The sequence below is a fragment of the Cibotium barometz genome, chromosome 15, assembly GCF_041138505.1.
Source record: "Cibotium barometz isolate CiBa-2024 chromosome 15, ASM4113850v1, whole genome shotgun sequence".
NCBI lineage: Eukaryota > Viridiplantae > Streptophyta > Polypodiopsida > Cyatheales > Cibotiaceae > Cibotium > Cibotium barometz.
Window position 1 is genome coordinate 4,784,845 of NC_141060.1, and position 27,083 is coordinate 4,811,927.

A 27,083-nucleotide genomic window follows, 5' to 3' on the forward strand; every position below is an offset into this window, starting at 1 on the left:
ACCAACAAGTGGAGCCAAACTTCTACTTCACCAAAAACAAAGGTTTTGTGAGGTGTCGATTTCAAACTTACAGGAGCATTTTGGTGTTCAAAACAAGAGGCTTTCCCTCGATCCTTTAGCACTTGGTTGTGAGGGAGTTAAAATGGAGGTTCAAAGTCTGAGCACCTTGGAAGAGGGGTTTATTTTAGATACCGATATGCAATCGGTATCTCATAGTTGAGGGAGTTGAAATGGAGGTTCAAAGTCTGAGCACCTTCGAAGAAGAGGGGTTTATTTTAGATACCGACATGCAATCGTTTCAGAGTTGAGGCTTCACCAGTAATCTCTCCTATCATTATCGAAGATGATGAACATATGGAGAAGAAAGTCAATAGGCCATGAAGAAAAACAACAGTTCACAAGTGTTTCAGACACATGATTAAAGCACTCCCTCTTACTAGTAGTTTGCATGCAGCTTATAAAAACGTCAGAATATACATGCTATGCAAGAACTCCCTATCTCGTATGATGGTTATGTTGCCTTCGAACTCCCCCCATGTAAGGGTGACTCCACAATGGTGGGGATGGAGCATATAGAAATTATGGCCATGTTTGGGCAGACTATATTACATGCAGCGTGTGATCTCTTTCCTGGTATTGTGAGGTTAAGTAGGTGTGCAAGACATCTGAGATGCTATAATTTGGATTGTCCATACTCTCAGTAAGAATGTTTAGTGGTTAATGAAACACAATGGTTGGGTAAAGACAAAAACGTCCCCGAGGTAGGTGCCGTTAATCATGACACCGGAACTTTGGAGTGTTCCCATTGCAAAGTGCCACAAGAATGTGTAAACCAATGCCCTATTCTGTATTACTGTATACCAAGAGATCATGAGAATTCTGCTAGATGTGCTATACATCTTGGGCACCATGATCATCCATTTGCAAAGGGATCCTATAGAGAATGGAAGAAGGATGCTGGAGAGAATGTAAAGCCACATGCAAGGGTCAGACCTTATGCCATACCAAAGCAGGTTGAGGTAGCTTTGTCCCAAGAGATGGTTCTTGATTTGCTGCTTAAAGAGTCACACGGTGCCACTGGTGAGTTCATGCATTAGCAAGTTCTTACAAAGGTGGAGTTGTTTCAAGCTTTGTCGCGACGTCGATATCATGGAGTAACAGATACTACATAGCTTCTACCAATCCTTAGAGATGCAATCTTAAACAAACTTTTCTGCCGTGATTCTCTAGTCAATCAAAAGTTTTGTCTTTTTAACATTTGTGCCCTGATTCTCTACTCAATCACAAGTTTTGTCTTTTTGCTTCTATTCTCTCAAGTTTTCTCTTTTTGCTTGTATTTTGTGCCCCTACTGCGCTACATTTCAGCCTTGACTATGGTGCCACCATCTTTGAGCCCCATCTCACGTAGCATTAGCACGGGATTGAATCTCATAAATGAGTAGTCTCACGCAAGTTTTTAAAAATAACCCTTAAAAAATAGCGAAACTTTAGATGCGCTCCAAGCAACATTGAAAATTACTCAAATACGATGATTTCGGGTCATTAAGAGTCAAATTGTTTCAGAAGAAGCAGTGAAATTGAAGATTTCAATATTAATCGATGCCGATGAGTGGGTTATGCAGCTATTTTTGTGAGAGCTACCGACTTATCTTTCAATGTCAACAACACATAAATCTCTCTGTAATTACCCTTCCAAAGCACCAAAAGGATGCACTACCTCTCGCACACTAAGTAACAATCTATTTGTTATTCTTAAGTCATCACACCTCTTCACTTTGAGAGGAGAGTTGTTAGATGATACTATGGTTTAAAGTGCAAAGTTCAAATTGTCATTACAATTAAGGAACCAATATATATTGTCATTATTACAAATTAAGCTTGCCAAACGAGACAAAGCTTTGACATGGTTGAATCCATGGATTGCAGTCCCATTACTGCGCGAAGCCAAAATCTCAGAGAATGTCCTCTTAAGCCTACATTGTCCCTTGTGGTTGAGCTTCAGGTACAGGTGCCATGGTGTGGCTCGGGTATATTCCTGGGTGGCCAATTTGGGGCCGTAAAATCTTGAACTGGAACGAGGTCATGCTCTCCCCCATAAATCGAAGGCAGCTGATCCTTCTCAACCTCCTTCAATAGCGTCTCCTCAATTTTACTGTCTTCGACAAAAACTATCTAGAAACACAACCGCAGTAGCCAATGGGAATCATCAAGCCAAGCAAGAAATTTCCATGAGAAAATACACGAGGATTTTGCAAACAAAAATGTTGCCAACAGGTTCAGCTAATGACATATTAATATACATTCATATAAATATGCCTAATCTTACACACAATTCTCATTCATCAAGCATTTTAAAAACAGCTTTGTGTAGGCTTTGAAGTTACTTAATAAGGATAACAGGCAATTAAATTGTTGGTTCATATTGATGTTTCAAGTATGTAAATCAGGTTTTTTAAAGTAAGCAAGTTTTCAAAAAAGACGAGAGTAATTAAGAGACGTAATCCATATAAAATACCTTTTCCCTGGTTGCTTTGTCAACAAGCGGAGAGACAATTTTCCATGCTCCCCAGAACAAATACGGCACATGTACTAAAAATAACTTTCGCAGGCGCTCAGGGTACTGATTCTGCATTTTGTCAAAAAATAAATAAAATAAATAAATAATAAAGTTAAGCCTTCAATTGCTGGTGGTTTTCTTCAGATTTCCTCAATTATTGTGGCTGCTGCTCTCGGATGATAAGACAAAGAACCCATCAAAAACCCAAATCTCAGCAAAAGAGACCACCCTTTATGAAACGCCCCACCCAGACACACTCTCCTCACAGACAGGGGAGGATCATTTTCGATCTTATGGGAATCCATGCAAAGCCACACCCCTCCATGCAATGCCACGTTTGGACACACACACACCATTTTCCGTCTTATGGGGGCAATTCTAATGTGTTCATCTCTAGACCCCTATTAAGCTTTGGCCTTCCTTGTCTATTAGTGTCTTCTAGCCAACTAAGCTTCCATATTTTTCCCATTTTCACATTGCTTTGTTAGGTTATAGTGAATACCCAAAGCATCTCCCACCACAGTACCCACACAGACTGTGTGTATCTCATCCCGATGGACTCTCAGTCCTTAACTAGTGTTCTGGGCCTCTGACGGTTGTATTTGCTTGCATGGGTCCCATAACTCATATTTGGCATCGTGGATGCTGATATTATCAGGTGCCTAGCCTAGAAACATTAGCTACGATACGTACAGTACGTGTTTTATACGAGCACAACAAGTACTTATAAAAAAGGTACGTTGTTGAGTACGCCACTCTCTTTCTAGTTTCACTAGTATAAATATAAAATGTGGCATATTGAACTCTATTTTACCTCTACTTTTGAAAGCTTTGGAGCTTCCCAATTCTCCATGGTCTGTTGGAGATTACCCTCCCCCTCTTGGTGGCTAAGGACTTGCTTGTGGGCTTCACTTCTATCCAAAGAATCAAGCCAAAATCAAAGGTAAACCTTAATTTAATGGTTTTTTTCTATTCCTCTATAATTTTCTTCTTCTCAATCCCTCTAATGCTTGAGAAGCTTTCAATTGAATGTTTTTCTCTTAAAATCAAACTCTTCAATGATTCATAATGCTTAAATGTTTTAATGCTAATTTTTATGCTTAATAATTAATGCTTTTTGTTAATAAATCTCTCTTTTGAAAAGATTAACCATATATATGATTAGGTCCTCAGTAGAAGGATGATTCTTAATGATAATCTCATTATCTTAATCTAAACTCTAAGCTTGACAAGCTAGAGAAAAAGATTGGATATTTTTATGAATTTAATCTAGCTAAAAATGATGACTAATTTCTTTATGCTAATTTACGATTAAGAAAAATCATATTAACTCATTTAAATTCAAAGAGAATTATGCTAACATTTTTAGAAATGAGAAATGGTTATTTTAGAGTAATCAAGAGATTTAATCATAATTATGCTTATAATTATGATTATCATTATGCTAGGTATGCATAATTCAATTTTAGTTTAAAAGAGCAGTTCTTATCATATTTCAAATACAAGTTTTCATTTCAAATTAAAAAATTGAACATTTTCAATAATTGCAGCGAAGCTCTAGCAAAATTTTTCAAAAAAGAGATAAATCTTATTTTTATGCATAATTTTAATAATACAAAAAGAGAAATTTCTATCATATTCTAGGCATAGATATTATTTTTTTGCTAAAAGAATGATTTTTGTCATTTTTATGAAAAATACTTTTATAGAATTTTTACATAATTATTTAAATACCGAAAAAAAATTTGACATATTTCAAAATATGAGTATGCTTATTTATTTATCAAAAGCGAAATTTTGAGTATTATCATTTTCTTAGAAAATACGGGAATGAATTTATGCGTAGTAAAATTTATGCAGAAAGAGGAGTTTTGAGCATTATCCAACTGTCAGAAAATAAAGATGGTCATGCACATTTTTCTAGAATCATTCAATTTACGAGAGTTATGAAAATGAATCATTTTAGTGTTTATACTGAAAGAAGAAATATGGGTATAATTGATTTTGTAAATCCCATGAATCTTTTATTTAAAAAGAAGAATATTGAGTATATCTTATTTTGAGAAATTTACGAAAGAATATGAAAATATTCATCGAAAAAAAACTTGGATAATTCATAATAAAAAAAAAGAATTTCGAATATATTTAACTTTTGAAAATTTGAAGTATATGTCTAGATTCTTAGAAAATAGAATCTTAGAGTACTTTCTGAATGGGAAAAGAACTTTCCAGAAAAAGACCAGAAACATGCTTAGTTGAATGAACGTATGACTGATTTATTCCTTGTTTCCCTAGAAAAGGAATCTGGAATCCCTAAGAGGATCAAGGATCCAAAAAGTGAACGAAAATTTAGATTTAATGAAAATTTAGATTTAAACATGGAATGTCCATCTATAAAATCCAATTCATCAATTAAAAGTCTTCATTAACGAAGCTTAAGGAATGAAAACACAATACGTAAATGCTCTTCTTGAGTTTTTACTACAAATTTTTGATAAAAGTTATTTTTCTTTTTTTGAAACCTTCAACAACACTCTGATACTTAGATTTAATGGAATCGAGAAAAAGTAACCTTTAACTAAGCAAAGCAATTTGACAGAAACTTAGAAAAGTTCTATCAGTATCGAAAGTAACTGTACTTTCAATCTGAATTAAATGGATATGATATGATGTAAATGGATGAGAATGGATGTGTTAAGAATGGATGCGAATGGATGGATGTGAATAGATGTGATATGATGTGAATGGATGTGATATGATCTGAATGGATGTGAATGGATGTGATATGATCTGAATGTAATATGATCTGAATGGATGTGAATGGATGTGATATGATCTGAATGTAATATGATCTGAATGGATGTGATATGATCTGAATGTAATATGATCTGAATGGATGTGAATAGATGTAAATGAATGTGATATGATCTGAATGGATGTGAATAGATGTAAATGAATGTGATATGATCTGAATGGATGTGAATGGATATGATCTGATCTGAATGGATGTAAATGGATGAGAATAGATGTGAATGGATGTGATATGATCTGAATGGATGTAAATAGATGTGATATGATGTGAATGGATGTGATATGATGTGAATGGATGTAAATGGATGCGATATGATTTGAATGGATGCGAATGGATGTGAATGGATTTGAATGGATGTGATATGATGTGAATGAATGTAAATGGATGTGATACAATCTGAATGGATATGATGTGATGCGAATGGATGTAACACGATGTGATTGGATATGAAATGATGTGAATGGATGTAAGATGATGTGAATAGCTATGAATGGACGTGGAATGATGCGATGTGAATAAATGTAGAAGAATGTGGAATAATGAGAAATGATGCGATGTGAATAAATGTAGAAGAATGTGGAATGATGTGAATGGATGTAAGATGATGTGAATAGCTATGAATGGACGTGGAATGATGCGATGTGAATAAATGTAGAAGAATGTGGAATAATGAGAAATGACGTGGAACGATATGGAAAGATGGGAGTTCGTTGGAAACTATATTTGTATATGAAAACCTGTTTTTAAAAGACTGTTTTATGTCAAGAATGCTGGGGAAGCATTTTGACTATCTTGTCGAATAAGGTCGTGAGGACCTAAGTGAAAAGGTTGCAACAGCTGACGGAGAGTCAATGAAGGACGTCTCACGTGGCAAGGTCGGTCGAGGTCTTAACCAACCTCGGTTCGATTAAAATGGTGAGCTTCCGATACGGTGGATGAGGGACCAAGGAAGCGGCCTATGAGTGAAGCGCTAGGTGACTTGCGAAGGAGCCTAGAGGATGCTGACCATACGGTGCTCGGGCTCTGGGTCGGTGAAGATATCCACGCGTGCGTTAGGGAAGAAAATGAGTTGGAGTTGTTTTCTGAATACGGACATGAATCTGGTTGATTGGCCTTACTTGTCTTCAATGGATGAGTTCATGACTCTTTTACATGGATCTTGTTGATTGATCTAGCTGATCTTCAACGGAGAGTCAATGAAGGACATCTCGCGTGGCAAGGCCAGAAACTATATTTGTTGATTGATCTAGCTAATCTTCATTGGAAACTATATTTGTATATGAAAACCTGTTTTTAAAAGACTGTTTTATGTCAAGAATGCTGGGGAAACATTTTGACTATCTTGTCGAATAAGGTCGTGAGGACCTAAGTGAAAAGGTTGCAACAACTGACGGAGAGTCAATGAAGGACGTCTCGCGTGGCAAGGTCGGTCGAGGTCTTGACCAACCTCGGTTCGATTAAAATGGTGAGCTTCCGGTACGGTGGATGAGGGACAAAGGAAGCGGCCTATGAGTGAAGCGCTAGGTGACATGCGAAGGAGACTAGAGGGTGCTAACCATACGGTGCTTGGGCTCTAGGTCGGCGAAGATACCCACGCGTGCGTTAGGGAAGAAAATGAGTTGGAGTTGTTTTCTGAACACGGACATGGATCTAGTTCATGACCCTTTTTGTTGATTGATCTAGCTGATCTTCAACGGAGAGTCCATTTGGATTTTATGTGATTATATTCCTAGGTACTATGGGCTAGGGGACTATTGAAATGGCCCCTGAGTGAAAAGGTGGTGAGCGTTCTAGTTGCCAATGATGCCATAGGTACACCGAGGAAGGAATGATTGGAAATTGGACTTCAAACTCGATATTTTGGAGGATTAGGACCTACATACTATGGTTTCATCTCAATTCTGCTTTAAAGATAGCCGAATCTGTGAAAGGCAATTTCATATTGGGTACGTAAGTGGTATGTCTGAATTGTATTTTGCATCAGATCCGGCTAGGGGACTTGGGAACTCTTTTCCCTAGTACCCGGGACAAAACATAACCAATTTTCTAAATGGATCCTATCAATACAGTGGTTGGGCGGTTGGCTAATCCATGGAATTGGGTGGGGTTAGGCTGGATCATGGATTCCTAAAATAAAATTCAATTCTGTTTGAGTCACGATAGTTGAAGTAAATCACGGATCATCCTTGTTCTATGGAAAAGAATCAACGGCTGTGCCTCTTCACGGGGAAAAAAGCGTTGGTCTCTATGATCCAAGTGCAAGCTCCTCCCTTGATCAGGCCATGTGGGTTCGGTCGGAATGAAAAAGGGTAATTTAAGGCTCTTGACTATGTTAGAATAATTCTTGACTACGTTAAAACTTCCCTCGCCCGGAAGGCATAGGTGATTCCTCCAGGAAAAAAGGGTCTCTGTCTTCCCATCAGATCTGAAAGATCCCTGCCCCCTCTGCGCAAAGATCCGGCCATGAGACTGTGGCTGCTGCTGCATCGGTCTCTGGACGTGTTGCTGGGGCTGTCTCCCTCGACGGCGCCCCTGTCCAAGCTGCCACTCCGAGGTCTTTATGGGCTAAGCAGGTGTCCCGGAGGCTGCCTGCCGAGCCGCATTTGTGGGCGGGCCATCGCGGCCTGCTGCTGCTGCGGTGAAGGTCGGGGTCTCCTGCTGAGGGCAGGCCTTGGCCAAGTGGCCGACCTGCCTGCAGATAAAGCACTGGTTCGGGAGCCCCAAAAACTCCACTCTCTGATCAATCCATCCCCCCCTATCCTAGGTAGCTGAATGACCTTCGGAAGGGAGATGTCCGGAACCAAAACTCTGACCGAAGGTAGCCCAGCTGCTCTGGCCACCACTGAAGCTGCTGTGGGGCCAGTCTCAAGCACCAAACCTACCAATGCTCCTAGCCTAGAAAGGAGCGGAAGGTACTCACGGCGGAGTCCAGGGAAGCAAATTGTAACATGGAAAAGGCGCTCTCCCTGCTCGGCCGCTGCTGGGTCAAAGCCATGCTGCCAGGGTCTGAAGAATGCCCGAGCGCCCCTGATGTCAAGGGGACTCATGGCTAGGACCTTGGCTATGCTCTGGGCTGTCTCGAACTCGATCTGGTAGTGTCCACGGCCCAGTAGCTGAACGTTCAGGATCTTGCCCACATCTGCAAGAAGGCGGGCCTGGAGAAGATCCCGGATCTCCCCTCTGCTGGGGCGAGTGCCGACTATACGGCAGATGGTGGAATGTGCCTTTAGGCGTTCCACCTCTGTGGCGAGGCTCGCTTCCTCTTCTGGCGAAAGAGAAAGCATGATGGGGGTATCCTCACGGGCGGGCGAGGGGGCTGCGGGAGAGTCCCTTTGAGGTGGGGCGGGAGGAGCCTCCATCAGAGTCTGAAGCTATGTCGAAGGCGGAGCAAATGCGAAAAGTCTTGTAAGAACCGAGCTGCACACAAAGGGCGGAGGGGGAAGGCGGAAGCCAAAAAAACCTAGGGGACGGAAAAAACAGAAAGAAGGGGGGGGGGGTAAGGCGGTGAAGACAAAAAAAGACCCCGGGGGGGGGGGGGGGGGGGGGGGGGGGGGGAAGAGAGGGCGACGACTGGCTGAGGGGGGGCAGGGCGCTGAAGAAGGGAGGGGGGGCGCGAAGGAGAGGAGCAGGGGGGGCGGCGGGCGCTACAACGCTGGGGCGCGCAGGCAAACCAGGCAGGAGGGGGAACATACGCGAGGGCAGGCGGGGGGGGGGGGGAGCAGACGCGTGGGCGGGAAGGGGGGGAGGGCGTGCAGGCAGCAGCACGAGCAGGAGGGGGGAGCGTGAGCTTCAGCGAGCGGTTTCTGCTACGAAGTTGCTACTTCTGCTGCTAGCATCCCAGAATTCGTTGCACAGAGGGGGCAGGGATCTTTCAGATCTGATGGGAAGATAGAGACCCTTGAGTCTTGTCTCATGTGCGGAGAGAAAACTGGTCATTGCCTCAGCTACGAAGAGAAAGAGGAAAGAGCCAAGGGGGCATCCATGTCTGACCAATCTAGAAATCAGAAACCTGTCCCCCTTGCCCCCCTAGATGAGGACCTGGCTATGGGCTGCTGAATAAAGGGCAGAGAGCCATTCTGCCAGAAAGCCCATCAAAAGCATAGTTCCCTCCAAGAAGTTGTCGCCTCCCGAAGGTGAAGATATTATCCAATATGCTCCTATCCTACATGAAGCCGGTTTGGGTGTGTAAGTCCAGCTTGCTAGGGTTTCAGCACAGACAGGCTATGGTGGGTGAAATCTCTCCATGGCTGAGAGAGAGAAAGAAAGAAAGAAAGAAAGATATATTAACATCTACGAGAGGCCAAAGTCGGCCTATGAGACAAAAAATAATACAACTGTGTTCTTCCGGTCATCGGAATAAAAGAAAGAAAAGTGTGCATGTGTCTGGATACAACTGTGAATCATCATGGATCGGTGGAGCCCATATACAAACAATATAAGGGGGGGTGGGGATGTGGATGGAGTGCTAAGGCAAGATGCATCTCTATATGCTGAAGGGGTAGTACAAGCATGCTATGCAGATCTATGTCTAACTCCATCTAGTGCCATAAGAGGGATATAAGATATCATACATCGCCGATGATGAGGCTGTGAATGGCGTGAACATGTACCCTGAGTCTGAATGAAAGCGATCTAGCCTCTCCTGTGTCTCCATTTGGTGTCTCATTCGGATAGCTCATATCTCTCGGTGACGGAGTCGGGGTGCTCTATGTCCAGTCTGTCTAGGTCTCCTCCTGGCTCTCAATTCCTCTGCTCTCTGTGCGGTCACCCCACGTGGTACATCAGCTGGCACTGGCATAGCTCTCTGGAAGAAATCTGAGCTGGGACTGTCTCCCACCCCTAGTGGGAGCGGGTGTCTGGAGGAGTCTCTCTCGAGAACTATGAAGCTCTAGTAGTAGTCTGCCAAGCTATCGCTGGTCCGAGGCCTCCATCAACTGATGTAGTGAAGAGTGCTCCTCAAACAATCCTGCATATCTATCTCTGACCCCTTGGTGGGCTCTACATCTACATACAAAGTGATCCACAGTCTCCACCTCCTCGCGGCACAATCTGCATATCGGCTCAGCTCTGGGAACCCATGCCGCTCTCCCAACCTCTATCTCTAGCTGATGTGATGAGACTCGTAGCTGTCCAATAGCAACGCGAGAGCTGTGTGGCATGTATACATCCATGTACCGTGGTCGATGTATAAACCCATCCCCTGAGATGCTCATAAAGTGGTCGAGAGAGAGAGAGAGAGAGAGAGAGAGAGAGAGACTATGCTCAAGAGAGAGTATTGGCATGACTCAATGAATACTTGATTGGTGTTAATGAAAGTACACCAAGTACATGCCTTTTGTAGGTGGCAAACCTTATCCTTTGAACCAAACAAATACCACACACAAATGGGTGTGTGCCACATGAGACACTTATCCTATCCACCTCTAAGAGGTGGTTCACACACATAAAAGCACACGTATACATACAAGGGATGTTCACACCTAAATAGGTGTGCACACCTACACATACACGTGATTAAGGACACACACGAGACTCCAAAATATCCCAACAAACCCTCCTTCGGAGCGAAGGTGGTGAGACCCCAACGCAAAGAAGATGCTACCACCTATCCCATCCACCCTGCCTAAGAGATAGACTTACCATCTGCACCTCCCGTGCAATGGTAGTCTCTCCTATCAGGATAAGACTGAGGTAGCGAGGTCAGCACATAATCAACCCCCATGCTCCTAACTCGGATAAATTGGAAATATGAAGCTTTAATAAAACAAGGCAGTACAAACATAGAAACACTCACACACATGATGAACATTTATTACAAATCAATTTCGGGGAACATCTCGGGCAGAGGACTCATGACTCTCAACACACATAAAAACATGAAAATGATTTTAGGAGATTAATCGCCCCTTGATGCTGGTGGTGTCGCCTTTCCAGGCGTCTCTTCCAAGGCACCGTCACCTGGAGCGATAGCCAGAAGAGAGTTGATGAAGCCAAACGACTCTAGTGCTGAGTTCTGGGGCTGCCGGAATGAAGCAAGGTGCTTTTGCCACCTTCAGACCCCATGGGGGTGCTGCCAATTGATGCAGGGAGTATCAATTTTGCAAGAAACGGTTTATTTTTGGGAAGACCCCAAAATTAGACATGTCAAGAACTTCAATTTTGATGCAGAATGTCAATTTTAGGGAAACCCCCAAAAATTGAACATGCCTAGTAGTTCAAATTTGGCTCTAGAAGTCAATTTGATAAAACCCCAAATTTTTGGCTGGTTGTAGCTTCAATGTTACTGATTTTATCAGATTTTTAGGGAAACCCCCAAAAATTGAACTGCCTAGTAGTTCAATTTTGGCTCTAGAAGTCAATTTGATAAAACCCCAAATTTTTGGCTGGCTGTAGCTTCAATGTTACTGATTTTATCAGATTTTTACAAAACCCTAATTTTATTGCTGACGTGTTATGTGCAGGCAACAGGAGCAACGAGATGACGTGTCGAAGCCTTTAATTAAGGCTTAAAGCCTTCTTCCCAAGGTGGCGAAGGTTAGGCACAAGGTAATGCGGAAGCAATGGTCATTGATGGGCTGGATAGAAGTTAATGACATGGAGGCTTTCAAAGGTGATTAAAAAACATTAAGATAGGGAGAGCCGTGTGGGCAACCTGGCGACGGCAAATGTGGCGTTGGGGTAGAGCACGAGGAGGCACCAAGGACTTACTTGGTGAAGGTTAATCACATCAATCTAATCCTCATTGAGTCGTGTGCAAAGCATTATCACATCTTACTCTCTAGCCGGATCACCAGTATCACCAGCCCCCCACATACCAACGCCACACACTACCATCTACTTCACACATGACATGGCAGACATATACACTGGCAGAGTAGAGGATGGGCTCCTACTCATGGATCCCCTGGCATTTTCACTAGCCGGATCACCAGTATCACCAGCCCCCCACATACCAACGCCACACACTACCATCTACTTCACACATGACATGGCAGACATATACACTGGCAGAGTAGAGGATGGGCTCCTACTCATGGATCCCCTGGCATCTATGGATACCATTACAGCCCAGCTCGCATCACTCCTACACACGGCTGCATTACAGAGCTTCCCACATCGTGTACACTCAGGAGAGCCTGCGAGACCTGGGACTATGCCCCAGAACAGATGGTATGATGACGAGTGCAGAGCCCTATACTCACGGCTCCGCATACAGAGAGCCTTGGGAGCCATCACAGAGCAGGAGTCGAGGAGAGAGATGAGGAGACTTACTCGCCGCAAAAGGCGGGCCTTCGCAGAGACACAGGAGCTAGAGATCTTTCATTTCTTCATGAGCAAAGATAGCCCTGTCTCATGGCGGCACTTCAGAGAGCCCCGGACCCCGACACCTATTGCAGACCCACAGACATGGCACACATATGCAGAGGGTCTATACCATGCCCCACAGCAGCCACCTATACCTCAGCCACAGGAGCCTCGACCTACCACAGCTAGCTTCTTTACCCACTCGATGGTACAGGAAGCTATCCGCCGCCTACAGCATGGACGGGCCGCCGACCATATGGGCCTGCAGGGTGAGCATCTCCTATCTGCAGCAGATTCTTTAGCTCCTTTTCTTGCACACCTGTTTAACAGGACACTAGCAGAGGGTTTGCCTGCGGAGTGGACGATGCACACCATTGTGCTGATTCACAAAACAGGGGATATGCTCGATCCGAGCAACTACAGGACGGTTATGGTAGGCCACGTGCTGCAAACTCTATGGTGCAGTGCTAGAGCAAGAGCTTAGCTTATATGCTGAGCGAGCAGGTTTACGCTCATCAGGGCAGGCAGGCTTCAGGAGAGCTTTCTCTACCACTGACCATGTATTCACTTTGAGATGTATGATTGATCAGGCCAGAGTGAGGAAGAGAAAGCTCTATTGCTGCTTTGTGGATTTCCGCAAGGCATTTGACACAGTACCACGAGAGAGGCTCTTTCAGCGCCTACAGTCTCTTGGCATACCAACAGATATGACATGGGGCATCTATGCATTATATGAGCAGGTTTTTGGGCGAGTCAGATGTCCAGGAGGTATGTCCGAGACTATTGCTAGCACCATTGGTGTGAAGCAAGGATGCCCACTTTCCCCCACGCTATTTGGGTTATACATTGATGAGGTGGCTGACTTCATTACACGGGGAGGCGGAGACGGAGTTGATTTAGCAGGTACCTCAGTACATATTATGCTCTATGCTGATGATATTGTATTAGTGTCTGAGTCCCCAGGTGGTCTACAGCAGCATCTACATGCACTCGATGATTTCTGCACGCAGAGGGGTCGTACTGTGAACCTTGGGAAAACCAAGGTTATGGTCTTTCATACATCGAGACAGGGTAGGAGTCAGCTGACATTCAGTCTCGCAGGATGCCAGGTGGAGGTGGTGACATCATACGTGTACCTAGGGGTTACCTTCTCTGCAGTAGCCACACGCTTTACCATGGGTTCAGCAACCAGAGCTAGATTGACACGGGGATATGCAGCATTGGCTATGCTAGAGAGACAGTGCCACCAGGCGCATTTTCAGGAGCCCCGGACGAAGGGATGGCTATTTGACACATTAGTCACACCGGCATTGATGTATGGAGTAGCAGTATGGGCGCCAGGCCTTGCTACCCATTGGTGGACACAGATAGAGAGACCACAGGCCCTCATGATGGCACGCATGATACGCAGCAAACCGTCAGTACCTCATGACATTATCCGAGCAGAGTTTGCTGCGCCTCCTATGATGGTAGAGGCCATATTTCAGACTATATGCCTGCTAGACAGATTCAGAGAGATGCCACAGGACAGATTATCTATCATACAGAGCTTTTCAGGCATCTAGACAGTTGGCTGAGGCAGGAGACAGAGGATCATGGTATGCACAGGTCACACATTGGTTCTCACAGCATGGCCTAGACATGGATCATCTACCACCATTCCAGTATGACAGGGATGCACCACATATCCGTCTCTCTCATAGTGAGAGGAACAGAGTATTGAGACAGGATCTATGGCAGCTCTATACACGAGAGACATGGATATCGCCTACACAGCCTCTTCCACCGAAGATGCTATACTACAGAGATCACTTCATGAGTATCACTGATGATGGATTCATAGAGAGGCCTAGATACATGGGAGGGCTTTTTACCACACGGCTGCCGAGTGGCTATTGGTCAGCTCAGAGTTTCATCACATCGATTGGAGATTGAGACTGGCAGAGCAGCACGGATACCCCGAGAGGAGAGGGTATGCAGATTGTGCAGAGAGGAGGTGGAGAGTGAGGAGCATTATGTATGCAGATGCAGAGCATATACAGCCATCAGAGAGAGATATCCCATTTTATTCAGAGAGCCACATTCCCTATGCCAGATCTTTGAGGCAGCAGACCAGCGCATACTGGGTAGATACATTCTAGACATACAGCGCCACAGAGAGACATTATTACAGGCTCAGACAGCTCCAGAGGGGGGGCGACAGACACAGATTACTACATTTTTTCAGAGATCCACACCCCTCCCAGCCCCTACACGGCAGGGAATTACTCTCCAGAGAGCAGAGACACTTAGAGCCCGCAGGAGACAGAGGACACCTGGCTTTCGGACACCACGCCTATACCAGAGAGAGATGACAGAGATCAGAGCTCAGTTGCACAGAGAGGGTGCGGAGCGACTGGCTCGCTTCAGAGCACACCCAGGCATGTTCTTCAGGGAGCTGTGGACACCCCCTTCACTGATGTATACCATTTTATACCCCCAGTATGGTACAAGATGGAGCTAGCTAGGTTGCATATCATGATTGTATACTCCATGCATATAGCTTTGCATTCTCCTAGTAGTAGAGCTCCATCCCCTGCACACCCAGATTCAGTTTTTTTTTATTCAGTACTTTTTCATTTTGTTGGGATGACTGAGGATACCCCATACAGGTACTCCGATTTGTCTCATAGGCCGAGTTCGGTCTTTTGGAAGACGTTAATAAAATCTTTCTTTCTTTCTTTCTTTCTCTCTCTCTCTCATAGGCCGACTTTGGCCTCTCGTAGACGTTAATATATCTTTCTTTCTTTCTTTCTTTCTCTCTCCCCCTAGTGAGATAGCTATGTTTTGTTTCTGTTTGGTTTTCCATTCCATGATGAGATATGCCATGGACATTATTGTATCACTTTGGCCTCATAGGCCCATTGGGTCTTTAGTAGATGCTTAATATATATCTTTCTTTCTTTCTTTCTCTCTCTTAGCCATGGACATCTTTGCACCTCCATAGCTGGTTGTGATGCTAACCCTAATATCAACAATTGGTATCAAAGCTAGTTAGGGTTTATGCTTGGAACTGATTGCTGTGCCCGCCGTCAGTAAAAGCCACTGCATTGCCGCCATCAACAGCATCTGCATCTTGACGCACCAATCTCTCCTATGCACCGGTGCTGGCAATGACACTGCCTCTGCTCTGGACAAAGACCTTCAAAAACAGTTGCGCTACCGTCCCCATTGCCCAGATTTTGCTACCTGTGCTTGCCTGTGCCCCCGCCTACAGCTGAGCCACGACTCGCTGCTGTTAACCGCCTCCACTTCAATAGCAGAACAACCATGACTGTAACATTGTCTGCATGTGCCCAACACCTTCTTTGGCTTGACTCCACCTGCCCAACCCCAACCTTCTGGTCAACGTCCTCACACTGTAGCTCGAAAGGCCACCTGCCACGCTGTCCTCCATGCATTAAAGCTTAAAACCTTAATGCTAAAGGTCTAAGGGGGTCTTTTTAAGAGACAATTTACATGGGTTATCTTGTGGGTCTTTTGAAGTCTGTATGGGGTCATCAATTACTTTAGCCTTATCATCAAAAATAGCTTTTACAACGCAAGCAACATTAGCTTGGTTGTTCATCTTCATCGACGAGGTTATCATCGAGATCTTCCATGTTTGGGCCCCCCAAGCTGCAGTTCCATGGAAACGACGTCAGAAGAGAAGTAGCACACCAACAGCTTCACTGACCGAGAGTTTCTACTTGTTTTTTTTTTGTGTCTGGGGTTCTCTGCCTGAGTAGCCCCCATAATATGAATATATAATGTGTGTGTGTGTGTGTGGGGGGGGTGGGGGGGGAGGGGCGGGGGTAGTACTCTACCCGGATTAAATCCAAAATGAGATGTTATAATAAGTTTATGTGTGCTTTGAGTCAGTCATCTCCCATAATACTTCATTATCCCTGATCAAAGCAAGGGGGGATTATTGTGTATGAAACCACTATAGGTCATGGTTCACTAACTCCTAGAGTTACCTTGGCCCTTGAGTCTAAGTTGGGGACAAGCTACATGAACCTCTAAGCCATGCTAGTGTTGAGCCTCTAAGCCTATTGAGGACATACTAACCAGCCTGTGAGCCAAGCTTACCAGCCTTTGAGCCAACAGCCATGACCATGCCAAGTTCGGACTAAAGATGGCGCATGTGTTTTCCTGACTAAAAAGAGGTTCCTCATCACACTCCCACCTTTGCTCCGAGGGGGGATTTGTTGGGAAATCGGAGCTTCATGTGTGTGTCCACTTTGTGTGTGTATACCCTAGTTTATGTGTCCATGTATGTGTACCGTTCATGTGTGAACAGCCTCGAAGGCTAGATATTATGTGTGTGTAGTAAGCAATGATGTCATGGGATATGCCATGTGTCATTAGCTTAGTGTGTTTGAATGGGTCAAAAGATAAGGCTTTATGCCTATAAAAGCATTGTACTTGGTGAAGGTTAATCACATCACTCTAGAGTCTAATCCTCATCGAGTCGTGCAATCTTGAGCATTATCACATCTTACTCTCTCTCTCTCTCTTAGCCATGGACATATTTGAACCTCCATAGCTGGCTGTGATGCTCACCCTAATAATAACAACACACCCTCCTATGCAGCCCCCTCAGCATGTGCGTCGTCCCCTATCCCCTCCATTGCGCCTCCTTCACCTCCTCTTCCTCTTCAGGTTTTTTGCCCTCCCTAGTGCCTCTTGCGTGCTTTTCTTCTCGCCAACTCTCCCTCTTCCGTCCCCCCTTTCTCCTCAGCTCTGGTGCTTTGTTTCCACGCTGTTCTTCTTTGGCAAGAGTAGGCACCTTTGGTCTTCGCCTTCCAGGAAGACTCCAGGGCAGCCGCTCCATCGTCCCCGACTACTGAGGCCGCCGCCCATTGCCTATTTTCAGAGTCGGACCTCTAGCTCTTATCTTCAACATTATCCTTCCTTGGGCATCTTCTTTGGTTTGCAAGATCGTAGGGAGCCATCCTGCGCATGGGCTTATCCGTGATTTTCTGTAGGCAGCCCTTATCGGCGAGCGTAGAAAAATCACTGGCATTCATTTCCTTGGGTTAGGCTACTCTCAGGTGGAGTTTGATTCACCCGCAGCGCAACGCCATCATGAAACGCATTTCAGGAGCCTTGAAATGGTTGAAACATTTTGGAGTTTCAATGAAACGCCATCTGAAACCTCAAAACTGAATCGGCTAAAGAAACCTCTTGATTTTATATATATAGGCGTTTCGTTTTGGTGTTTTGGTTTGTACTTGTCCCGGGGTGAAACGTTTCGGGTTGAAACTCCATGTTTCTAGGTGAAACGCTTCGGGGATGAAACATTTCGTGGTGACGCTACCGCAGCAGCTGATGGTGTGGTGCAAAAAAGTCTCGTCTGTGGGAGATCGCACCATGGCGTGGACCATGCATCCAACCCCTGGCAGGTGTATTTGGCTTCCCTCTGACTGCCTGCTTCCCCGGCCTCAAAAAGTAGCATCACCCGCTAATTCGATCGATTGGATGGTCGACAGAACAGGTTTTTGAGTCCTCCTAGATGACTGCTTCAGTGGTGGCCAGGACAACAAGCATCCCGTCCATCAGAGTTTGCATTGCTTCCCCTGCCCCCACCCAAGGCCTCAGGTAAGAGCGCTCGACAAGAGCAGGAGATGCAGGACCTGAGCCCATGGTGGAGGTCCTAGCCAGCTGATCCCAGTGGCCTAGCCTCCCTCCCATGCTCAGCAGGAGGAGGGCACTAGCCATTGGCAGACAATCTGTCACCCTAGGCTGCGGTGCTGCCCGCCTCCCTTGGAGCACTAGCCAAATCGCCAGGCAGGTGGCTGAGGCAACAACGTCCACTGGCAATCGTTATGAGCATTTAGATTGTGCTGAGGAGATGGACGATGTGGCGACCCACCGTGTTGTCCAAGAGATTCGTGCAGATTTTGGCTCGTTCTCCGAGTTTCCCAAGCGCGCGAGCACCCCCCTCCCGGGGGCCCCCGGCCCCCTTTTCGCACTGCTCCCAATCCCCACATGAAGCAGCAACCCAGCTGGCCAGGCGATGGATTCATCAATTTTTAGATCCTGTGTGGAGATGACCATTGCAGCCTCCCCGATGACTGCCCTTCCCCTAGAGTCTCCGGACAGCCCCACACCCCCATCATGGGGGCACTTGTGGACCATAGTTGTTACGAGGCTCTAACAGTTCAAGGCGTACGACTGCCTGATCAAGGCGTCCACCAAAAAAAAAAAAAAATGCTGGTTTGAGTCTTTAGATGGGGGCTTTAAGGGCCCAAGGCAGCCCCTCTCACACACACTCTCTCTCCCTCATTCTCTCCCTCCCTCCCTTAAGCCTTTCTCAAGACCCAAAATTCAAAGTTCAAAGTTCAAAGTTCAAACACACTAGGATGATGATGCTTTTTATACCCACTTTTGGAGCTATCTCTATACTCTACCGGTTCATTTCAGTTCATTTCATTTTACTTTGTACCCTTGAATCTTGATGATGTATCCAGATGATGAGGATGGACTATTTTGGTCTCATAGGTCATTTTGGCCTTTTGCGGACGTTTAATATAGCTTTCTTTCTTTCACACACACACTCTCTCTCCCTCTCTCATACAGACCCTCTCTCTCCCTCCCTCAAGGCTCATACATACACACTCTAGTCTCTCTCTCTCTCCCTCCCTCAAGGCTCATACATACACACTCTAGTCTCTCTCTCTCTCTCTCTCTCTCTCTCTCAACTTTCACTATATATATATATATATATATATAAAACAGACGCCTCTAACATGCCTCTAACGTCTCTAAAAAATACGAGTCTTTCGAGGAGCGTACCATACCCGCCTCGTACCAAACACCTCTGACGCCTCTAACAACCATGCTGTGGATTGTGGTCTGTCAGATGCCTGTTGGTTGAGGCGGGAGAGTTCTTGGAGATTGCGGCACCTCTCCCCATTTGTGTGGTCTTCCACCACACCCGGGGCAATGGAGCGGTGGTCATCTCTTTCCCTCTTGACGTTGCTCGAGACATGGATTGGGATTGTGAGTTGGCCTTCGATGCCATCCACTCTCAAGTGGTCTCCCTTCCTCAGCACCTGGGAGATAGCGGTCTTGTTGACATCGTCACCCATTTTTGGGCCTTGGCCCGCGTGGAGCTTGTAGGATCCTACCTCAGATATCAGGATTGAGACATTGACGCCTCGAGCTTGGAGATGATATTGTATGTGTTCCTCCATGTGGCTGTTATTGTTCGTTTCTTCTGTTTCCTTTATTGCGATGGATGAAGCACAGAGCATGAATACCTTGGGGCCATGGTGGAGTGGAGCTTTATGGAGGGCAAGATTAGGGATCACCTGGCCCGCATCTGGCCCTGGTCTGATTGTGATTATTCCCCCTCCAAACTGACCCCGAAGATTCTCTTTGGTGAGGGTGCCTTGAGCACACTCCTCTTCATGGGATGGGGAGACCTTGTAAGCCAAGCGGGGCGTGCAGTGGTCAGATTCAACCACGTGTCCAAGAGATATGGATAGAGAGAGAAGGGGGAGACAGAGAGGTATAGGGGTTTTACACAGTACACCACACTGAACGTCAAACAGGCCTCGCCTCCTTTCAGGAATTTATTGAGGAACAATCCACGAGCACGCTGGCGGCTAGCCAAGATCAATACAATCAATGAATACAAAACAAACAGATATGTCGATATAGGATGTCCAAGTCAATGTTGATGTCGAGGCACAAGATCTCTGATGCCAAGCACACCACGAGGATCACCCACAAGAGTCCAAGGTCTGAATCAAATATTTGAACCTCACAGATATTTAAGGGAAACCTCAAAGCCCAATCTGGAAAAATAACCTCGAAAAAGTAAATGCCAGGGTGGAAGATATGTGGCCCTGAATGGCAGTTTCTCTTTGGTGAGGTTTTGGTGAGGAACTAGCAACGTTGGCCGAGTAGCAAGTAGAGGCGGCAACTAGAAGCACACAAGGCACTGTTCACAAGGAGGCGCAGGCGCCGCAAAGCGGTGGAGTTGGGCGCTGCAAGGCGGAGGCAGTGCTGCAAGTGGCGCTACAGATGGCGGCGGCGGCGGCTACTGAGCTGGTAGAGCAGGTACACAGTTGGCACAAGTAGGCGGACCGGGCGGCAACTGGCAATGCACATGTACAGAGCGGCGCTGCCAAGCGTGGGGTGGCGCAAATCGGTAGGACAGGGTGCTGCAGGGTGGCGCACGACGGAGTAGCGACGGAACTGGGCACTACAGGGGTGGCATAAGACGGAGCAGCTGTGGTATTCAGGTGGAGTAGCCGGCACAACAGCGTAGTAGGGCGGCGTTGTGGGGGAGAGGTTGATGATGATGGTGATGATGATGATGCTCTTGCTCTTCACAAAGTTAATCTCCCAAGATGGCTCTCCACAAGCTGTTATGTCTCTTCAAGAGGGTACAAGCTTCTTATATACTTGAAGGGGGGTCCGTGCTTTTTGCCATGCCTTTCTTTTGCTTTGTCTTTTGTCTTTTCCTTTTTTAATATTTTAATAATAGTCAAATATAGCCAAAGTTCTTGATTTATGCTTTTGTAGCCCTGAGATTTATGCTTTTGTAGCTTTACGGCCTTGCTTTTTGGCCCTGGAGCTGCTTTTTGGAAAAGCGTCTTTTAGCTTTTTGATCTAGCTCAATGTCCTCTTTCCGATGATGCCCTTAACTCTTGGTCAACACAGTTTGACTTTTTGCTTTTTCCTATTTTTTGACCAAGACTGGTGCTTTTTCTTTTGCTAGCTTTATGAACCTTGTTCCCATGTGTTCATCAACCTGTCGTGTGTCTGGGCATGAGTTCCATCATGTGAAAAGAGTTCGGAGGGCCAAATAGTTGCAAACCCTGCTTTCATCGCCGAAGAGGGGTTCTTTAGGTGCTTCAGAGAGCGTGTGTAGGAGGCCCAGTCAATCTCTTGTTCCTGCAGGAACATCACCTCTCTATGGTGCGCACTCGCAAGTGTGGGAATATCTTGCTTGGACACAGCCATACTTTTCGGTCCCCTGCCTTTGGCCCTAAGGGGAACCATGGAGGGGTTAGCATCCCGGGCCCTAAGGGGAACCATGGAGGGGTTTGCATCCTGGTCAATGAGCAATGGCTTCCGTCGGTGCTTGATTCAGGTAACATTGTGCCGGAGAGGGCACAATGGATTATAGTCAGGGTTGGGGAAGACCGTATGGGCTTCCTCAACATGGTGGCGGAGCGGATTGAGTTCTAGACTCAGGTGAGACAAGCACTTCCACAGGCAGATTTTTGCTGCTCAAGTGGGGACTTTAATATGCTGGAGGACCTAGGGGACAGGATGGGAGTAAGGTTGGATAGTATCATAGAGAGAGAGCACACAACGTGGGAGGAGCTGGTCCTCTTCCTGAGGCCCAGGATCCATGGCACTTACAAGAGTTTGGCCATATGCGAGGGAGCCTTTGCTTCTCCAGACCAGACCAGAGGATACAAGGACTAAATGACTCGTGCATGGACAGATTTCATGTGGATGAGGGGGCGTGCAGCATAGGTGGTTTGTTGATTGGTATTCTAGCAAGCACCACGTTACCACGCCACTTGCCAGTTGTCCTTTTGGAGGACACATGAAGACCGGAGCATCAGCAAAGCATTTGCATCCTGCTTACTTGGTCCAGGACTGAGAGATCGTCAAAAGAGTCGAGGAGATTTGGGAGTCCCTTACTTTTAGGCTTGGAGAGGTGGCCGCAGCACTCGACTATGGACTGCAGGAGATTAGCACACTTTTAGAGTGCAGTGCAGGACGGACTCACCATGTTCAGAGAGGAGGAAGAGGAGTCTCCGCAGGGCCTAGCCTCCGCTACAAGTACAGACCCCAGACAGCCCATGGGTGGAGTCCCAGTTGGAGGCCACTTGCACGGAGATCTGATTGATCTAGGAAGGAAGGTGGAATATAGATACCATGCTAGGGCCTCCTTTTGGACTTAGGCAGGGGACAAGCAAGCCCTCACCATCACAGAGACGGGACTCTCCTCCCCCCCCCTTTTCGCGGGCCAAGGGGGCCGAGGTTCGGGCCATAGCCACATGTTTTTTTAGAGAGCCCTTCCATGGGGCAAGTGTCGAGGCGAAGATGGCTTTCTTGGTCTCTCTTTTTCTGTGCCATTGGGATATCATGGAAGGCTGTTTTATGGCCGCCTTCAATGAGATCAAGGCCTAACGACACATGCCAGAGGCTCTCTAAGGGGCTGATCCACTAGATTCCGAAGGAGTGTCATGCGCATGCACATGGGCATGCCTAATCCAAGGCTAATCCTGATAGGTAGCATATAAACATCCAGGGTAGGGCTCTCGTAGGGGTCCAGGTGTGCACATAAGACAGCCAAGATGACTTAGATCCAGTCGGGGCAAATTTATGAAGGCGTATGGAGCAGGTCGGCAGCATATATAAAATATGGGATTTGTCCTCTCACCGACTGCTGGTCAACCAGCTTCTTGGGCACTTGTTGCTGATTATCAACTCTGCCTATGTCTTCTGTTTAGCGCTAGCCAGCACAAGCCATAGTAACATAAAAACGCATTTCGCCTCTCGAAACGGCACGAAACATTTCGAAACAAAACGAAACCTGCCCATCGAAATGGCATTTCGCCCAAATGTAGAGTGAAGTCAAAAAAACAGGCCGAAGGTTTTTCTTTTTGCAAATGCGATTTCTGCCATCGTTTTCGCCCCTATTTGCTGCCCATTTGCCACTTCGCGCATCCCACGCTTCTTCCCGGATGCAGCCTGTTGTTCTGCCTCTTCGCTCCTTCACTTCTTCTCCTCCACACCGCCTCTTCCTCTTTCCTTTTCCTCTTTCTGTCTTCTCCTCCACGGTCCACCCTTCCTCTTTCTCTCCTTTTCTTGCCTTCCGACTCTCTCCTTCTCTTCTCACGTCCTTCCCTTTTCTCTTGTTCCCTTCCAACTTGTTTCTTTCCTCCTCTCTCTCTCTCCTATTCTTGTTCAAATTTTGAAAATACCAAAAAACCTACTTCGCGCATCCCACGCTTCTTCCTGGATGCAGCCCGTTGTTCTGCCTCTTCGCTCCTTCACTTCTTCTACTCCACACCGCCTCTTCCTCTTTCCTTTTCCTCTTTCTCTCTTCTCCTCCACGGTCCACCCCTCCTCTTTCTCTCCTTTTCTTGCCTTCCGACTCTCTCCTTCTCTTCTCACGTCCTTCCCTTTTCTCTTGTTCCCTTCCAACTTGTTTCTTTCCTCCTCCTCTCTCTCTCCTATTCTTGTTCAAATTTCGAAAATACCAAAAAACCTACTTCGCGCATCCCACGCTTCTTCCCGGATGCAGCCCGTTGTTCTACCTCTTCGCTCCTTCACTTCTTCTCCTCCACACCACCTCTTCCTCTTTCCTTTTCCTCTTTCTCTTTTCTCCTCCACGGTCCACCCCTCCTCTTTCTCTCCTTTTCTTGCCTTCCGACTCGCTCCTTCTCTTCTCACGTCCTTCCCTTTTCTCTTGTTCCCTTCCAACTTGTTTCTTTCCTCCTCTCTCTCTCTCCTATTCTTGTTCAAATTTTGAAAATACCAAAAAACCTACTCCCAAAATCATGAATTTCATATCCACTAGTCCCAAAAAATGCATTTTCATCTTTCTGTTGGTTATGTTATAAATTTGGTATGTGTATATAAGAAGTCTCATTTCAAATCCTGTGTTTTGCCCAAAACAAATGAAACGAAACCTTCGAAATGACGAAACATTTCATGTTACTATGGCGCCAGCTAATGCCAGCTGTTTTGGCCAGCCCCTCCAGCGCTGCTGGGTTGCACCTCCTAAAGCGTCGCTTGTGCCAGCCCCTTTTGTCGCCTGAATCATTTGCTCCGCCAACTACGTGGCTGCTGCCTCCAAAGCCGCTGCTTACGCCAGCCGTCCAGCTGCCTATATGCCAGCATCAACCGCCATCTGGCTGTGCTGCTGCAGCCATTTGTGCCGCCAACTTCAGTTGACTACGCCACCTACGTCGCTTGTGCCAGTGCTGCTGCACCTATCCGACACCTACCTCAGCCTACTGGCTGACACCAACTGGCTTGCCAGCGCCATCGTTTGCCAAAGCTATCGCCATCAGATATCTGTACCGTACAGCCTCGTAGTCCGGTTGTCAGATCCTTTTGTGTCACTAGTGGGCCACTTCTTTTTTTTTTTTTTTTTGGAAAAACGATCCTTCTATTAGTTAATGAGAAAATGCCATAAGGCTACAAAGCTCACCTCACAAGGAGGGATAATAAACACAGTGAACACCAGAGCTCCACCCCCGTGGCTGGCCGCTCTCTGGGGGGGGGGCTACCTAGTAGTACATGCGGGAGGTGAGAAGAGTCAAATTGGAGGCCTGTAGTGCCAAGTGACATCCTCGCCCCTCGCGATGAGGAAAGGGCCAGGCTGCCAAGTGCAGAGGAACGCCTTGCGGCGACCTCTCATGGGATCCGAGTCGCCTTGAAGTTTCCCCCAGTCCTCTCAAGGTGTGAATGATGTCCACCTAGAGGGCCTGTATGACCTCCGCCGGTGGAGTCGCCTGGCGGTCTATGGCCTCCCTGCATCGGGCTCTCCATATGTGCCAAGCCGTCATGCTGCTGATCATCTCCCATCTGTGCCCGTCCCCCTCCTGGGAAACTGCCGAAGAGAAGTCTGGCGTCGGAACCACCGCCATCGCCCTGTCAGAGACCTGGATGGTCACACTGCCAGGGACGTCCTCGTATCCAAGGGCCGGGCCGCTGTCCGTGGCCCACGCCACCGCACCCCACGTCGCCATCATCTCACCTGGCGAGCCTGCAAAAACCATCCTGAGAGCGCGCTGCCAGACCTGCTGTGCCTGTGGGCAATCCCATAAGCAGTGCCGCTGCGACTCCTGTGCATGGCCGCACCGAGGGCAGGACGCTGGGTGTCTGCCAAAAGCTAGCCAAGCCCCCATAGCCAGTCCTCTATGCGCTGTAAGCCAGAGAAAAAGCGTCACCTTCCGGGGCCGAAAGCTGGCCCAAAGGCGCTGCCAGAAGTCCCTAAGGAAGGCATGGGAGAGCCCTTGTCCTCGCCGCCAATGCTCGGCCGCCGCCGGGGTGCCCGCTGTCTTGTGCCTTTGGATCTGCTGCCCCAGCCTCGCTGTGTACTGAAAAATGGGGGTGCCTGGGCTGGTAGGGGCCAAGTAGGGATCTCGCCAAAGCCACTCGCCTGGATCCCACTGAAGGCGAATAAGAGGCCTGCTGTCCCAAGCCCATAATCTCCAAGAATAGTCCTCCCCTATCGAGGCCGGTGAGGGGTCTACATGCCACTGTCTCTGATGAAAGCCGACCACCCACACCCTCTGAAAGATACAACCCTGGAACTCATCCAAATCTAGTCGGGTCCTCTGAAGCTAGCCTCCCTCTCCCACCTCGAAGGTGAGTGGGGCGACTCTCTCTGCTGAGCTGCAGACCGCTAGAAGGATCTCATGCCGAGTAAAGACGCCCATCCACTGTGGAGGTGGAGGGTCTTGTACTGGAGTCCGCCACTCCTGGGGGATGGCCGCCTCAATGTCCTGCCTCATCAACTCTCTGCCCCTCATCCCGCTGAGTCTCCTCTCCTGAGCCTCTAGAGGCAGCTGCTGAAAACATATCCAGTCGTCTAGGGACTGGGTTGGGCCGGAGCTCAACGGGCCCCACGACACGTGAGATCGCGATCCAACCATATGACCACTGGGAAGTCGGATCAAGGGGTTCCAGATCAATGGTTGCCTCAGGCGCTCCTCATCGGTGTCCGGGGGAGTCTGGAAGAGTGACGGCCTCAGATGCTCCCACGCCCTCAGAAGGCTAGCTGCAAAACGCTCCTCGAAGCCAAGGCCCACTCCTCTGGATCGCTGCTCTGTAAAGATCCACCTTATGCTGTTGTGGGCCACTTCTTTTACAGCTTAAGGCAACAAAAAGCTGGATCCCCATAAACTTCATCCTCCTCTCTTATTTCTGGAATATTTTGTGTACCAGCTTGGATTTGGACTTGAATCTAGGCTTGGATTTGGACTTGCAACCTGACTTGGATTCATTGGACTTGAATTCATTGGATTTGGATATTGAATCTGGTACTAGCCCGGTGAGAGATTCTTGTGGGGCATCCCCGTGGTGTGCTCGGCATCAGAGATCTTGTGCCTCAACATCGGCATCGACATCAAATGAAGGGAACAACTATGAGGCCGATCCAGGATTTCAAGATGGAACCAAGGCCGTTGATCCATTTCTCACGAGACCGCAGCCATGACATCAGTAGAGTACCAAGACTTTTAGCAGTTTAGATGATTTCTCAGAGACGAAGAATTCCTTGCTTGGAGAGCAAAGAAGGAACATGACCATAGAAGGGCTCAAATGTTTGAAGATTTCATCAAGGATCAAGCTATCGAAGCTGAAGGAGTTGAAGCTGCTAAAGCCTATCTACGGACC

The 27,083-nt window shown here is 46.9% G+C and overlaps 1 protein-coding gene across 1 annotated transcript in view; it reads right to left on the reverse strand.

Annotated features, from left to right (window-relative positions):
- Positions 1-1,806: 1,806 nt before the first annotated feature.
- LOC147630876 (uncharacterized) overlaps positions 1,807-27,083 on the reverse strand; it is a 121,932-nt gene continuing 96,655 nt past the window's right edge. The window contains exons 5-6 of the mRNA XM_086809262.1: positions 2,516-2,626; positions 1,807-2,172 (exon numbers count right to left, since the gene is read on the reverse strand). Of these exons, the coding sequence (XP_086665388.1) occupies positions 1,999-2,172; positions 2,516-2,626 (285 nt within the window). The 3' untranslated portion in view covers positions 1,807-1,998. The remainder of the gene's footprint in view (positions 2,173-2,515; positions 2,627-27,083) is intronic.